The following is a 15,907-nucleotide window of genomic DNA, read 5'->3' as shown; positions in this document are numbered from 1 at the left end:
CCTACCTATCCATCCTGTTACAGTCCTGCCTTTTACTTCTCTCACAAACTATGCGGTTACGCGTCAAGTTAAACTGTTAATCATTTCCCTTTCTCCTGGTTTGCCTTAATTGGTCAATTTAGAGCGGCTTGACGGGGTATCGAGAGTAAAATTTTCACTTGTTTTTTATTGCGTTATATGAATGGCCAAGCCCTCAAGACTAGAAAATATACTGGAAACCGTGATTGCACCCCGAGCAATTAATTGCAATATGCTTCTAAAAGCTAGTTTCGGTTTCTACTGCACCCTGACGTCGCTACACGGTATGAGCTTCTCATCACGTGTTCGCGCAAACTTCCGTGACATTTTCACAGCCGCTACGCTCCGTGCTCCGTTTATGACGTGCAAGAGGCCATTTTGTCTGTTTTGGTGCCTGACGTAAACGCAAATAAGCATACTGGTGCGTGAAGTCACTAGAATTGATACTGTAGCCTCACGACATGCTAGTGTCGATGTCGGTATGTACGTCACGCGAACATCGACTAATGTCTAAGCAAAATATCTTATTAGCATTTAGTCCGCTACACACTTGCTCAGAGCCCTCTCTGTTACAGATCTGTATGGCAGAATGAACGCAGCCTCGGAAATTGCTGTCATCACCCCTTTAAGCGAGTATACACTTGTGCGTACACTATTGATCCGGTCTGCACGCCTTGATTTAGACGCGAGAAACAAACGCGCAGTCTCATGATTGATTTAGGCGAGGGTGATTTTAGGCCATCAGGCATGTTATCCCGGCACCTGATATCGACGGGCCACGTGCACCGAGTTCTGAGCCGGGCGGCTCGCTTACGCTTCCTTTGATTCCGCATGGGTGCCGGCAATTAGGCGCTGCCCACCGCCGGGAACAAAAGGGCTCTGGAACTCGGCAAACGCGCGAGGCTTGAAGAAGAAAAGAGGTCGAAGGAGGGCAGCCAGCGCTGGTGCGAAGAACAAGAGACCCGATCACGACAAGCAGCCGCTCCGGCCGTGACCTAACGGTGCCATCTGGAAACAATACACTTCTTCCGATAGCCGTGGCAGCCTGCTACGCGGGGCTATAGGCCGAGCGTGGGGAGGGCGCGCGGTATCTGTTATTTTCCGGCGGTATGTAGGACGTCCGCACCAGCATGTATGCAATCGAGAAGACGGTCTCGCATGACAACGGAGAGTCGTCCCTCTCAATTGTAGATTATTCGCCGTCCACATCAAAATGGTGTTACTGCTGGGGTCTGTAGGTTGTAAGAAGTATATGAAAGAAACGGTATCTGCAGAGCTGACTTACCTTTTTTCTTCTGCTAGAGTTTTTCTGCGTTGGTTTAATGTTGTTGACGCATTTGCTTGATTAACTGAAATAATTATGTTACCTCAAGCCTTACTTTTTTTTCGGTTGGAAGTTTTTCCTTAGCGAATTGGACGGATAGTGGGAGGTGAATGCTGAGAAATTATTTTTGAATCAAATAGAAAGGAGAATTTTGTGGTCTTTGTTTATTCAAGAACACACATTATGATCGATGTTCGACAGAAATGCCATCCCGGTTATAATATTATTAAGTTTTTGTCTTCTTGGCTTAAGTACAAAGACAGATAGATGTAAGAACTAATTCCAATGCTTCTCAATGCTTTTCTATTCAGAAATTCGTTACGAATAACGCTGAGTGTTATCGCAAGGGAATAACGAATGAATAAAGTCATTTAGGAAAACTTCAGAATGTGATGCAAATCTTGGGTAGAGACATCAAAAGAACGGCTGATATCTCAACCGTAAAGAGTCTCGTTCACTACACGGCCCTTGGTGATTTGAATTCGAGAATGGAAAAAAGAGGGACAGCGAGGAAAGTGATGAGTATGTGCACATGCGCGGAAGTCGAAAACATTCAAATATAATTCAACCATAAAAGCGATGTGCTTCTTACCTTGCCCACTTTATTTATTACATGTAATGATCAAACAGATGTAATGCTTTTTTGTGGCTTTCAGTAAGGCTTTCGGCAAAGCTTCGCACAATAAAAAAACATTCTCAATTGTATTTATCAACATTTTATTCAAACAATTCCTCTGTCCTGGAGAATGAACTGAGTTGAATGAGGATCTGAATAAGACGATGGTGGTGGAGTTGAATGGGAAATGGTTTGTAGCACTGCGTGGAACACTGTTATCCGTTACAAGTGATCTGTCAAAAGGACATTGTTACCTCGATGATGAGAAGAGGATGGCACACAGGAGAAAGACGTCTACATGGCTTGCCACAGTAAGTTACGCTGGAAAATGATTCCCCTTAGTTCTTCCTCGGGTTCTACAACGCGCGTAATTTAGCAAATTAATTTTCAGCGGTGGTAATTTACAAGTTGGAATTTGGGTAGAAATATTTACAACATACTTGAGCATAGCAATAGCGCGTTTCGTAGGCTGTTTTAGAGGAGCGGAAGCACTGACCCATAGGTCCGTGACGCGGCGCCTTAGTTAACGCCGCAGCAAAGAGCAGAATATTAGGAACGTGCCTGTATTTTCCTTATATCACTGCCTGAGATAACATGCGCCTTGTAAAGTTTAAGTAAACAACAATGTTCATTTAATAAAACCGATTATGTTCTGCTGGCCTGGCACCTGTAACCTGACCTAGTAACAATCCGCCTTTTTCATTTTCCTGTGCTGGCCTCTAGCGTTTTGGTAGGGTTTCGGTAGGGACCGGGACAACCGGTATTGCCAGAACGAAAGCTTCCGAGATGAAGGGACGTTGCGTGACCTTTATGAAGGGCACATGCGCCATGGCATCGTGAAAGAGGCGGATTAAAAAGGTCCAATCAGCACATGACACAAAATACGATGGATTCCCGCAAGAAACTATGACGTACTGCGCACGTACTTTGCAAATATTCAAGCCCAGAGGAGACGGGTCGCTTCCGGTATAATTACGCAATCCTCAAGCATGGCTACGGAACGGAGCACTGTTCTTGTTCTGTGTACGAACTTCACGAAACAGACACATCGCCAGCCTAGATACATTGAGCCAGCTTTTCAATTGAACCATGCATTCTGCTGGTGTATTTAATACTAGAGCGACGCATTTTCACTCACAAGAAAGAGCAGTCTGTGCCCGGCATGACTACATCGAAATGACGTCACCAGCCTTCGAGACCTAGCGCACGTTACCGCACATTAGTGTCAAGAAAACTGTGCGTGTATTCCCAGTCTAATCGATGGCCCACCTTATAGACAGCTGCTGGCACTGCAGTCGCGAATGGATCTTCTTACAAAACCCACTAAGTAGCTCAGCAAAGTCGACAATTAGGCGTGTTGGTGACTAGTCATCATAAGGTGTATTTGAAGCAACGCATAGCACAGAACAAAACGGAAAAAAAGCAGGGATAAAGAAAAAGCGTCGTTTACTTTTGTTTTCAGGCCCGCTGCGGAAGCTTAGCGGCTGATGTCTGGCACTGTAAAGCTCGAGGACGTGGGTTCGATACCTGGTCACGGCGGCTTATTTTGATACAAGAACAACCCTGTACTTGGGTTTAAGTGCATATTAAAGAACTCCATGTGGTCAAACTTAATACGGGGCACCCCACTACGGCGTGCCTTGCAACGTCATCGTGGTTTTGGCACGCAAAACTCCAGAATTTAATTAACTTGTTTGTTTTTCCCGCTTTGTTCTCTTAGGTACGCTGCTTCACGCACACGTGATCACTAAGTATATTACTTGCAGGGATCCCAACGCACACTGCGGGATGTACAGTACAACGTAATCATTTTGACAGGGGTATGCGATCGATGAAAAGCTCGTCACTCTATGCTCATCGGCACGGCACATACTGTCCGCCGCCGCCATTGCTGGAGCTCGTCGCCTGCAGAGTGAAGGGAGTCATGGCGATCGTCTCGGCCAAGGAGACAACCCCGTTCCTGTCGGCGTGCATTCTGGGGTGGCAGCAGGCACGCTGTCCCCTCAAACTACCGGGGGGCTCGAAATCGACGAGCAGCTGCGACATGGGCTGCTGAATGACGGTCACGTTGGCCTCAGTTCCCTGGGTCGTCAGCTCAGGAACAATTCCGCTCACGGCCACGGCGGGACTGACGCTCTTTGTCGGACAGCGGCACACCTGATGCTTGAGAGCGTGCATAAGGTTCCGGTTGAACAGCAGGTAGATCCATGGGTTGACGCAGCTGTTCAGACTGTTGAGCAGCATCAGGATTGTCACGACGGCGTCTGCGAAGCGATGTAAGGGAACAGGCATATACAATGTGCCAAAAAAAAAAAAAAAGCAGAGGCCGACGGAGCACGTCAGAAGTCAACGATATTAGCTCATAACAAAACTGATAGCCGGAATGGTTGGTAGTAATTCATCATTGAATTGTCTTCTACGACGCAAGATGGAACACGGAGGACGAAGAAACCCACGCGGACGGTGCTGCGTGTGCTTCTATGTTTTCTACCTTTTCTTCCAATAGCATTAAATTTTTATATTTGTCCCAGTTACTTTAAATTTATCTATGGGTCCTCATATACTCGCTTTTTCAAACTTCCACAGATTGTGGGGTATTATGGGTAAACCGATGAAAAAGCAAAGAAAAACTTGCGCGTGCGGCAGACACGGTAGCCCATATATTTTCAGAAATACACATTGTTTGTCTCTATAGAAAACATACGCACACACATGCAGGTAATCTACGACTGGCGCGAAGATTGAGTGAGATTAGATAGTACGTGACTTTTACGTGCGATGTCTTCCCGCGCTCCCAGCGTTCGTGGTTGGGTTGTATGGATATCGTTGAATGGAGAAGCAAGCAACGCGACGCGTATGTTTACGTCTGCCTGTGCATCAGTTATCACGTGAAATCTGTTCACATGTGCCTGCGCGCACGTTATCATGTTTCTTAACTAGTAAGAGAATGCTTGCGTCGATGTATATATGTCGCCGATACAAGTACGAATCCTATTTCGTGTAGCTGTCTGATAGATTCCTATCGTTATCGATGCTTCTCTTTTCGAACGGAACCACGTCACCTTTTTTCTTAGCTCTTTCGCGACGATCAAGCTGAAAATGAGAAGAAGGCCTTACATGGATACTGTGTGTATCTCTGATGACGACAATGTCATGTCAGCGTAATGGAAAGTCAACAAACATACGGACGCGGAAAATACATTTGGGGCATTTAACTGTCACAGACAAGGTTGACAAATACTTGACACTAAGTGCTCGTCTAAATTGTAAGTTGTGAGGTAGAGCTTGCTATTTCTTTCCTGAAGTGTAGAGGTTGTCCTTTTAAACCGGCAATGTTCAATCTTCAAACGATACATTGAAACACTGAGGCCCTTAACTAATCACCACGTTTTTTGTCAAATATTATCAAATAAGTACACAGGGGTGCACCGAAAGGATACTTCGATGTTTGTCTCACTAAGAGGCTTTTAGAAATTGTATTGGCACACACACGCACACCTTCAAAACTTGTCCGAGTGTCAAAAGCACTGCGAGTGATGCGAGTGACGTAAATCAACCGAAGATAGCCCACTTCACTAACTCAGTACTCGACGAAAAGAGAACTGCCAGGCACTCGCTCGTGACAGGCAATAAAGAAACGGAGTGGTCGACGGGAGAGAAAAAAAAAGACAGAAAGCAGATAAGGAGTACGAAATGAGCTAGATAAGCATAAGACGAGACATGGCATGTCTTTGCCTCGTCCTTGGCGTCCAACCTGAATGAACACGTACAGTCAATTTTGGTACCGGCGCGTCGTGTTTATTACGAAAGGAACACACTTGATGGAGTGGTCTCTCTTCCACTCTGCTGCCACCGATTTCGTTGGGGACGTGTGAGGACTCCGGCTAAGTGGGTTCTGCGCGCAGATCCGCCCTTTCCGCGATGAAGCAAGGCCGGCACAGGAGTCAGCCGTTTGGCCAAGCGAAGAGCCGTCCACACTGAGGTGGGTGGCGAAAGCGACTGCCAGGAGATGGACACCAACGCGAAGGAATGACAGCCACTCTAACCTCATTAAGGGATTCCTCTGCATCTTGGGCTTCGACGTCACACCGGAGGCTCAGATTTTAGCACCTGTCTTCATGCTGTAGTCGATATCACAAGTTTTAAGGCGAAAGCCTTGGATGCCTCATCAAACACAACAAGAAACCGTCGATGTCGGCGTTAGCATGAGTGATGCAAAAAGTCATGTGATGACGTCACCCTATGGCGCACATGACGACACAGATCGCCAGAATTTGTGACGACATCATGACGTCAAAGGTACGTCACTGTGACGTCACATGCTGTCGTCATCACATGACATCGTCGCTTTGCCATAGGCGGGCCGAACCCGGAGGCAGGTGAGGTGCAGAAAGCTTGCAATGCCTCCGATCCCGGAGGCAGTGGAAAACCAGGCTAGGTGCAAAGAGCTTTCGGGTGGGGAGGGATCAATACAGTCGACTCAGAAGAAAAATAAGATGGCTTCAGCCTTCGAGTCATCTTAGGCGAATGACGAATGCATAGGGGACCCTGTGTGTTTTGTAGTTTTCAGTGAAACGTTGCCGAAATTCTGTACACGTGTATTCTAATGTTAGTCTATTATACGTGCGTCCTTGTACTGTGTGTAGTACTGTGCCAATTCTTATATTTTCATGTTTCCTTGTCAAAAACGGCTATTTCTCGCAGAAGTTCGCGATGCTTCCAATCTTATTTCAAACATAACAGCTATCTTTCACAGCGGCACTTCTACATCTACAATGTCATGAAATTGGCTTTTCCCGTGATCCGAATTTCGTTGAATTTAGCCGTTAATGCCTACCTGAAGGCCAGCTCTATTTGCGTAACCACTGCATTCATTAAAGAAACGAACTTTGCCCCGGGTACGACAAAGAGAGATTTAAGGGACAGAACTATAGTGGTTAATTATGCGCAGCATAGCTGGTACATGTTCTCGAACTTCATTCACGCACCGTACCAGGGCTGAACAGCTAACCTGTCAAACCGACAGCCTACAGTTACTTAACAATTTCGAAATCTTCGCCAATTGGTTGGTGACTGAAGGGGGAGAAAGCAAGCGAAAGACACAAGTTGTACAAGTTATGTTTTTGGGTGGTTTTCGGCCCTTCGTCCTACCTGCTATCGTATACATTTTTCGTTGATGCTCACTTGAAGATTTTTTGACGGGACGATTTTGTAAGAGATGTAAAAACAGCGAAATTAATTCGAACGCTGACGAAAACGATCTTCTTTTCGGTATATGCGCAGTTCTACCAATACCTAGAACCGAAAGCTGCGATTGGACTTTTGACTTTTATGCAATGAGCATAAAGAATGAGCATACGGCATGCTAGTTATGCTATACTCTAAGAAAAAAAAAGAAAGATGACCCGTTACACTTTGCGGTGAGTCCTGAGGCTCCTGACTTGCCAAATGTACGCCTCTCTTTAAATATACAAATTGACTCTCTTTTGTTGATCATTATACTTTCTTTGACGAATCGTGTGAGGCACGACCTTCAGAAAGAGAGTGAACGCGTATCGTTAAAGAGAGTTATATATATTGCAAGTAAGGACTCGCTAAAAGGAGTACCAGGTGACATTTTTTTTCTTTATAGTGTACCATATGCAGGACGATGGCAATTGCGCCGATATAGCTGCAGTATTCCTTTAACAGCTATGCCTGTTTTGAGCACTTTTATGTATATCTATATTTAGTTAAGGCCTGACTTGATCGTGATCCTTCGCGCCTGATATTTTTACGGCTCATTCTTTATTAAAGTACTACTTTGATGTGGAGCCGACGGCGTACCTCGCTGTCAGCTCTCCGGGAACGTTTCTCTCCGTCTTCGTCCCGCTTACGAGAAGACGCAAGCAGAAAACTCGAGCGAGGAGGCAAGCGCGGGCGATAAAGGTAGCCCTGCCTACGCTGTCAAAACACTGCATAGATGGCCCGTTCAATAATTCATTGACATCGTATTTGCCCCCTGACGAGAGCCAAGATGAACATTACAGCAGCGTTTGCACAGGCTACGGCGCGAGCTCTAGAGCCCGAGTGCCCTTGGATCTGAAAACGACAGTCTTCCTCTGGGTTTCTCTTTCGTAGCTACTGGCTTTCAAGAGCATACGGGACGAAGCAGTATACGCATCTCGTGAAGACAGCTTGGATCAGTGAAGGCCCGCCGGTGGCGCCTCGCGATTTGGACGCCTATGCGTCGACGCCACTTTTACGACTGAGTATCTATGTCGACTTGCAGGAAAGAAGCAATGATTGATCGTTTTTTGTACGTTAAAAGGAGAATGAGTGAACGGAAGCTGTCAGCTGCGCTGTGCGGCATTCATTACAGCTTTCTTACGTTGCCATTCAATGAATGAAAAGGGGGAGTCACAGTGCGCTTTCTCTACCTTCTAGGTAAGCCGAGGGTGAGGCGGAGAGTTTGGTGGGCAGATGATATCAAGAATTATTTGTGGATAACGTGGTCGCATCAAGCACAGCACTGGGTTCATTGTCGAAACATGTGACAGGTCTTTGCGCTCCCGTGGGCGTAGTCAGGGTAATGATGACCATGATGACGTAAGCCTGGAAGGTAGTGCCCGGCCGTAAGGGCACCCATCTCGACACCGTTAAAGTTTGCAGTGTGAATCAAGCCTAAAATGACGCGTAATCGTTGTCGTCCTTTTCGTTATCAACGTAAATTGCTCTGGCGAGTTAACTGTGTGGAATATAACGCGCTAAAGCTTCCCGCGTGCGCTTGCATTGGCTTGAAGAGAGCAACTCAGTGAGATGGGGTCGCATTTGATGACGAAACCTGATGATGTTACATTTTCACAAGTCTGCAGCAATGGTATTTGTTTTCGTCTTAAGTCTAACAAGTTCTATGGGAACAATACGTCTCCTCGTTCTGTACTGGCGAACACGAATCTCCTCGTCGAAACACTGACACTGGGCTGAAGTTTCGTTTTTTCATCATCGATCTAAAGAGCCGGACAAGACGAGGAAAAAAAATATGATAAGAAATGCACACGCACAGGACTCAAAACCAAGTTTTTCGTTGAGAACAAAGCCCCTAAAATGAAAAGAAAAAGAGAAAGCGAAATTTAGGCTATCAAAAACAAGTGACAATGATACAACGAAGAAAACGTAAAAATGTAGGGACGTGAGTATACACATCGCACAAAAGATAACATTAAATACTGAACTCTTCAAGTTCACATGCGGGCTAGCAGCTTTACCTAAGATCCATGATGATGAAGCGCTAAAAAGAACGCAGACCTTTGAAGACCCGCCGAACTGGCAGTCACTCTAAATGTTACCTAAGGTCGCAGAAGACCCCTAATGCACTCTACTTCAGGCCAGCCGAAGCTCATTAAGAACAGTACTTTCCTGACTGCCCAGTCTTTCTAGAGGCAACCAAGCTCTGTGACAGTCTCTGATTGCGCGTTGAACACTGTTATTTGTGTGCCCGCATCCCTTTTCCCATCTTTCCTTCTTCCTTTATTTTTTGTTATTATTGTTGCGTCCTACTCCCTCCTCATCCTCGCTTAGTAAGGGTAGCAAAACCGGATACAAGCTGGGTAATCTTCCTGCCTTTCCTTTGGCGTTCTCTCTGTATCTGCCTAATGTGTGGCCATTACAAAGCTTGTAGAAATAAGTTTTGAAGAAGAAATAGCGATAATTTATTTAAGTTATGCCTCTAGATGTAATTAGAAAAGTCACAATAAATGGGAAAGAGCTATGTGTGAGACACTATGGATGCCCGCTTCAAAGGGGATTTTATCTTGCAAAGAACGTGTCATGTGAGAAATATTGGCAGATAATGAGAGCCTTAGAATACTGGGAAAAAAAAGAGGAGAGTCAACATACCGAAAAGCGTTTCGTTATGCACACTCATTGACACATTGCCTAAAACACGTCGCCAATAAATTCAGCGTTCCCAAACGTCGAGACGAAGCTTCTTTTTTTTGCCATGTGTGTAGCGTGCAGTGTTTAGAGGGATTAAATAACGAGTCGTAAACCATTCCCCTAACAGCACGATGTGGTACGCCTTGGGTTCTTGCTTCTCAATTTTCAGCACCTTGTACAAAAAGACCAACAGCATTTGCGTCTTGCAGTGCTTTCAGCTACCCCCGCGTGACGTCGTGGCGTCTTACACATCAAACATTTCTGCACATATATTAATGCATAAAGGAAAAGTTCAGAGTCCCGTTGTGAGCCCTGCTACAAGTAATAATCTGCACGATATTTTTTTGCCCGTGCAGCTGGCTCAGCCACACTGCACGCGAGATTTGGAAGAAACAAACTTTACAACTCGCCTCACATTTCTCAAGTTGATTAAAAAAAGCTGATGTTCAGGCTGGTGAAACACGACAGAAAGAAAAAAAAAAATACGGGAGCTGCTTCGAACTTTCTAAGAACGTGAAGTTTGAAAGCCTAGTTTTACTCATAGCGATGTGAAATGAAGGTCTGAGCCTACGCAACGACGCGTAGGCACCATGCAATGGAATTTTTCGAAATGCGACAGGAGCGCAAGAACCCACAGCCCAGAGAGCAGAAGCAGCCAAATTAGACGCGGATCTGACTAGAAGCAAACGCGTCTCGCGTGCTCCCCCCGTCTAGACGGTGCATGCTTTGCAAGGCCATCGCCAGAGGAGTGGTGTGGAACACAAAAATCAGTTTGAAAATACATTAGTTAGTCTACACACTTCAAGGGTTCAGTACCCGTCAACCAGAGAGAGCGTCCCCCCACCCACCCCCCTTTTTGTCCAAAATATCAAATCTCTATCGCTTTATCTTCTCCCAGGCAGGCGCTAGAAACTTCGTAAGCGTGTCATAAAACAGCTCTGAACAGAACGGAAACGAGGACTCAGCAGTTTTAGTTGCCTCTAAATAACACGCACCTCAAAACATGTCTGCATGTCTCCCATAAAAATTTCCACAGTTCTTCCGAGTATATACTTACAGTGTCAAGAAGCTCTTCTATTCATTCAAGAAACCGTGGAAACTTGCGTATACGGTTCGGAGCGCATCAAGTCGCTGCAACTGCTTGGCTGTAAAACCTTCATGTTCTTCTTTTTATAAAGTACCTAAATACGAGTAGTAGGCTGCTCAATGGCACAAATGATATGTCAGGCTCCTTTTGAGTTATTGGAAATGTCATGTCAAAAATTAACAAGTTCACAAGAGCACAGCCTCTGCTCTCAGTGTGACAGGCCCGGTTTGCAGCATTTAATATAGTCAGCATTAACTATAGTCCCAAAACAGAGTGCACTGTATAGTGACGCTGCACATAACAAAGTACTCAGCAAACGAGAACTACGAATAATCTGCCTTAAGCTAGTTTTAATGAGGCGCCGGGTCGAATATTAGGGTGACTCGACGACTAAACTGTCGGATGGAGACGAAGTAAGCACAATCGTTATGCTGCAGGCATTCGGACGTCGCGCTGTGACTGAACAAGAGGCGGCATTGGATACGGCGCCACTGGCGGTGCTTTGTGCTATTCCTCATTAGCTCATCCCTGTTTTGGAAGGCTGATCTTTTCAAGATATATCGCTTTGACCTCGAGCTGGGCGCAGGCTAGTGGAAATTCTCCACGTCGAATTTCTTCTTAGAAGTTAAGGCAATGCGAAGTACAGAACAGCAAAAGAAGGGCGCATAAAACAGCGCTGTTGTCTGTTTCCTTATTTTAAAGGTCCTCTGTCTATTGCGCTGTTTTAATTTGTAGCATGTCGTACCAAGACGTCCGAGCATACGCTTTAGCTGACGTATTTTCGTCTGTGATGCCCTCTTGCATGAACCTATTTAGTTGGACCTGTTTGTGCATAACTAACCCCTATGTAGTTTGGCATTTAGTTTAGGTGACATGACGGTAGCACGATATGAAAAATGGGAGAATAAATTATTTATGTGCTTTTCAGACGTAATAACACCTTGCCACATTAAGGAACGGCACTTCAACTTTAGTGTCATTCGTAGAGGCTGTCACATTGAATGGTTGGTGACACTCGCTGTAGAACGCACTCCCCTATCTGGGCGCGTCTGTTGAACTCCTCTATGCGCGAGTGCGTAGCATCGTTGGCAGTACTTTTAGTAAGAATAAAATATTGCTCAGTAGACCCCCGGTGTTAATGATGGAACCAACTTTTTGGGATGTGAAATGTTTTCAAGCGTCTCTGCTTCTGTAAGTAGCCATTATTCATCTGCCAACGAAATCCGCGTCGTCTTTTATGCGTTGACGCTTCGCCACACTAAGAAATTCCAAAGACACAGCGCGAAGCCTGCGCGTTGAATTCAATGTAGGCACTTCACTCGGCATAATTAATCTTGTTGATGCTACTTCGACGTTATTGGTAAAGTAACAAGCATATAATTTGCTCAATGATTTACCTATTGACGTGGCCGTCCATTCAAAACGGCACTTTTAACGCAAAAGTGTTTTATGCCGGGGTCCACCAAGACTTCACTGACGTATTTCCGTCACGGATATGACGTCGCAAAATATGCACTAAGAGATGACAAAGAAAAAAAAACAAGAAGAAAACGTTCCGTCGTCGGGAATCGAAACCACGACGCCTCGCTCCGCAGCGCACAGAACGAAACGACTCGGCCGCAAAGACTCATACTAACGGTGAGCTATTTATATACACGATTTACCGCTTGCGGTACGCAGAGCACGGAGGCACTTGTTTTCGTTATCACCAGTGAGATGGCGCGAAAGGCGCGAAGGGTGCGCTTTAAAGGTCGTCGCCCTCCTCGTTGCGATGCGCGCGCGCCCCCACCTGTACTTTACCCTACAGGGCGTGGTCGCCCGTGAGCGCGCTTATCTCGTGATGGGGGCGGTTTGTACGTCTTGTGCTTTCACCGCAAGTTTACGTTGAAGTTACAGAGTGCACGAAGGTCCCTTCGCTCGCCGCAGTGGCCGCGTTTGCTAAAGGAGCGTTCTGCTCAAACACAAAGAAGTAACAACTGTGACATTTAGTTCGCGCTCGTCCTGTGTGTACCTTTTCGTTCGTTTCGTGCGTCCTGCTTTATGTTTGAGCAGTGCGCTTCAAGTATCGAGCTGTGACGCATGATAGTTCGCGCTCGTCCTGTGTGTGTGTGTTCTTTTCGTGCGTCCTTTGTGCTTGAGCATCACGCTGTGAGATTCAAGCTGCTTGCCGTTCTACGCGTGACATTCCATTTTGTTCCTATCACATTCCTTGCTTCGCCCTTGCGGCGAGACAATACACGACAAACCTTCAACTACCTCTGTGAAGGCACGTTTCGCTTTCTTGTGTTACCGATTCCTATGACGGAGGGATCAGCCATGTTTTTTTAGAGATCGCTCACTGTGTCAAATTGATTTCCCACTTTGACTCCTGTATTACATGTACCAGGAGGAACAGGAAAAGAAAGAAATACAGACAGGTTAACATGACGCGTGTCCGGCTTGCTACCCTATACGGAGGAAGGTGGATTGAAATATTAAAAAGAGAGAGAAGCAAGGAAAGACTGGGAAGTTAACCAGACGCACGTCCGGTTTGCTACCCTGCACTGGGGGAGGGTGATAAGGGGGCGAAAAGAGAGACATAGGAAGAGAAGAGAAGAGGGATGGACACAATCACGAGCACAACCAATCTACAGGCGGTCGCTCATATTTGTTGCTTTCAGGTACTTCAGTAGCGCTTCAGTTGCCTTCTGCGCTCTCGAAGCAATTGTAGCTCCGGCAGCAGCAATGAGAATGAAATTTAAATTGTCTCATGTAACGACGTATACGGCAGCAGAACTTGCTGCTATAAGAGCCGCTTTACAATATGTCGTTCAAGAGCGTGCATATTAAAAGAAAGTAGATGTACAAGACATGTCCTGCATGATTTTTTTTGTATTTATGAGTATGTGTGCTATCGCTGCCTGCACTCTATAGAGGTGGCTGCGGGAATTCTGTTAAGTTGCGTCTGTCTCAAGCGACCTTTACCCGCAGTCTCCTCAATCGCTGATGGAAGTAAAGAAGTTGTTATTCTTGTCGTTATTACTTTAAGACAATGTTCTCGTGACAGGATCTAGCGCCACATTTCAAGGTGACGCTGATGCTGTCGTAATCGTCTTCGTCATCCGCTTCTGACCTGGCGAATGACTTATGACTTTGCGTGTGCCGTCTTTCCACGCGGTTATTGTGGAAAGGCAACGACATCCACGCACTGCTTTCGCCGGTTATCGTCGATTAAATGCGATCGGTTAATCTTTGTCTGTGCGAGTGTGAAACTACGCTCATTTATTTAATAGTTAAACGAAGGTTTCCCGCGACATATATGGCCAATCAAAGTAAGAACTAAGTTTCATGTAGTTGTGTAATACGCATGTTTCTGGCGCCACTCGCATGTTTCGCCATTCGGGCAAAACATTGACTTTTGTTGAAAAACGTCTAAACGTCGATAAGTGCACGCACAGTATTCCTCGCCGTAACCGCTACAGAAGTAAAATTATACCTTTAGGAAGTGTTATAATTGTTGTTACTTACTCTACTAAGCCCTCATTCCGCTTTAAGTTTAACTGCACAACAGTCTCCGAGTACGGCGGTCATTACTCACTGGTCCACGCGTTGCCGATGTCGACCTCGGGGCTCCAGTGCATCCACATCTGGACGCAGATGAAAGGCGATGAGCAGACGATGTACAGAAGTATAACGACAACTGTGATTTTGACAGTCTTGATCTTGGCCCGGGACAAGCCGCGCACAGAATGGCTCCGCGGTCCCATGAAGCTCGCTGGCTTCAGGTTTATCGGTCTTACAAAAGACGCACCACAGCTAGTCGAGGCGCCCTTGAAGCGATAGGCGCGACCAGCCATGCACGTCGCTTCAGCCTCAGAGTTGCGCCGCTTGAGGTACAGGTTCCTCCAGATGGCGCGGCAGATGCGCACGTACGTGAAAGTCAGCACCAGCAAGGGCACGAAAAAGACGGACACGCCGTACCAGGTGACGTAAGCACGAAGGCCCCACGGCTCGACGTACGTGCCCCAGCAGTCGTGAACGCCGGGCGAGATCTCCTGGTAGCTGAAGATGAACAGCTGCGGCACGCAGCACATCAGCGCCACAATCCAGGCGACGGAGATGAGCAACTTGGACTTGTTCGGTGTCCACGAGCAGTTCGAGAGGGGAAAGCAGATGGCCTGGTACCGGTCGATTGCCGTCACGACCAGGACGTACGATGAGAGATACGGTCCCAGTAGCTGGCCGAACTTGACGAGCTTGCAGGCTACGTTTCCACCTCGAAAGCGATAGGTGGCGTCCCAACCGAGCTGCGGCAGTACCGTCAAGAAGGCAGTCGTCAGGTCGGAGACGCATAGCTGCAGGAGAAAGTAGTACATCCTCGTCATCTTGGAACGCCGTGCCGCCAACGCAGCCAGTACGAAACCGTTTCCGGCCACAGTGAACGCGAAGATGAGAGCGAGCACGCTGACCTCCACCTGGGCCAGCGATTCGTCGCGACTGCCAACCCACGTTGTGGAATTCACTGGTTCTATGGTGCTGTCCGTGGTGTGTACAGGTGGTGTTGAGAAAGGCGCCTCCTGGTTCGCCACCAAGTCCATGACGGTGATCGTATGGTGGCTGAACCTGTACTAAGAGAGAGAGAGAGAGGAGGGAATAGATGTTAATTTGTGAAAATGAAGAGTCGATTGTGAAATAAGTATTCAGGTGATCGCAATTTACTAGCAAGTGTGCACATCTTACGGTACGCTATAATACTGACGTCAGACTTCCTTACAAAAACAGCAACAACAAAGCAACAACAACAAAAAACATCTTATTTGATAGTGAATAGAATGTTAGACTAGGAAGACGCAAGAAGAAGGGCATATATATTCGATGTCTTCTTAGGCTAGAATAATCTGCTAAATTTAGATTTATTATTACTGTCTTAGCGTTCGCAATTACAAAATTCTGAATAATAGAAAGG

The 15,907-nt window shown here is 46.4% G+C and overlaps 1 protein-coding gene across 1 annotated transcript; it reads right to left on the bottom strand.

The window, feature by feature from the left end:
* Positions 1-2,088: 2,088 nt before the first annotated feature.
* LOC119388025 (oxytocin receptor) lies at positions 2,089-15,550 on the bottom strand. Its single transcript, XM_037655630.2, has 2 exons — positions 14,540-15,550; positions 2,089-4,222 (listed from the first exon to the last, which is right to left on the bottom strand). Exons 1-2 carry the CDS (start codon positions 15,537-15,539, stop codon positions 3,813-3,815), a joined length of 1,410 nt encoding a protein of 469 aa, XP_037511558.1. The 5' UTR covers positions 15,540-15,550; the 3' UTR covers positions 2,089-3,812.
* Between the last annotated feature and the right edge of the window lie 357 nt (positions 15,551-15,907).

Source organism: Rhipicephalus sanguineus, chromosome 3 (genome assembly GCF_013339695.2).
Source record: "Rhipicephalus sanguineus isolate Rsan-2018 chromosome 3, BIME_Rsan_1.4, whole genome shotgun sequence".
In the NCBI taxonomy this organism is placed as follows: domain Eukaryota; kingdom Metazoa; phylum Arthropoda; class Arachnida; order Ixodida; family Ixodidae; genus Rhipicephalus; species Rhipicephalus sanguineus.
The sequence above is the reverse complement of the archived record's forward strand: the minus strand, read 5'-3'. Positions and strand labels throughout refer to the sequence as shown.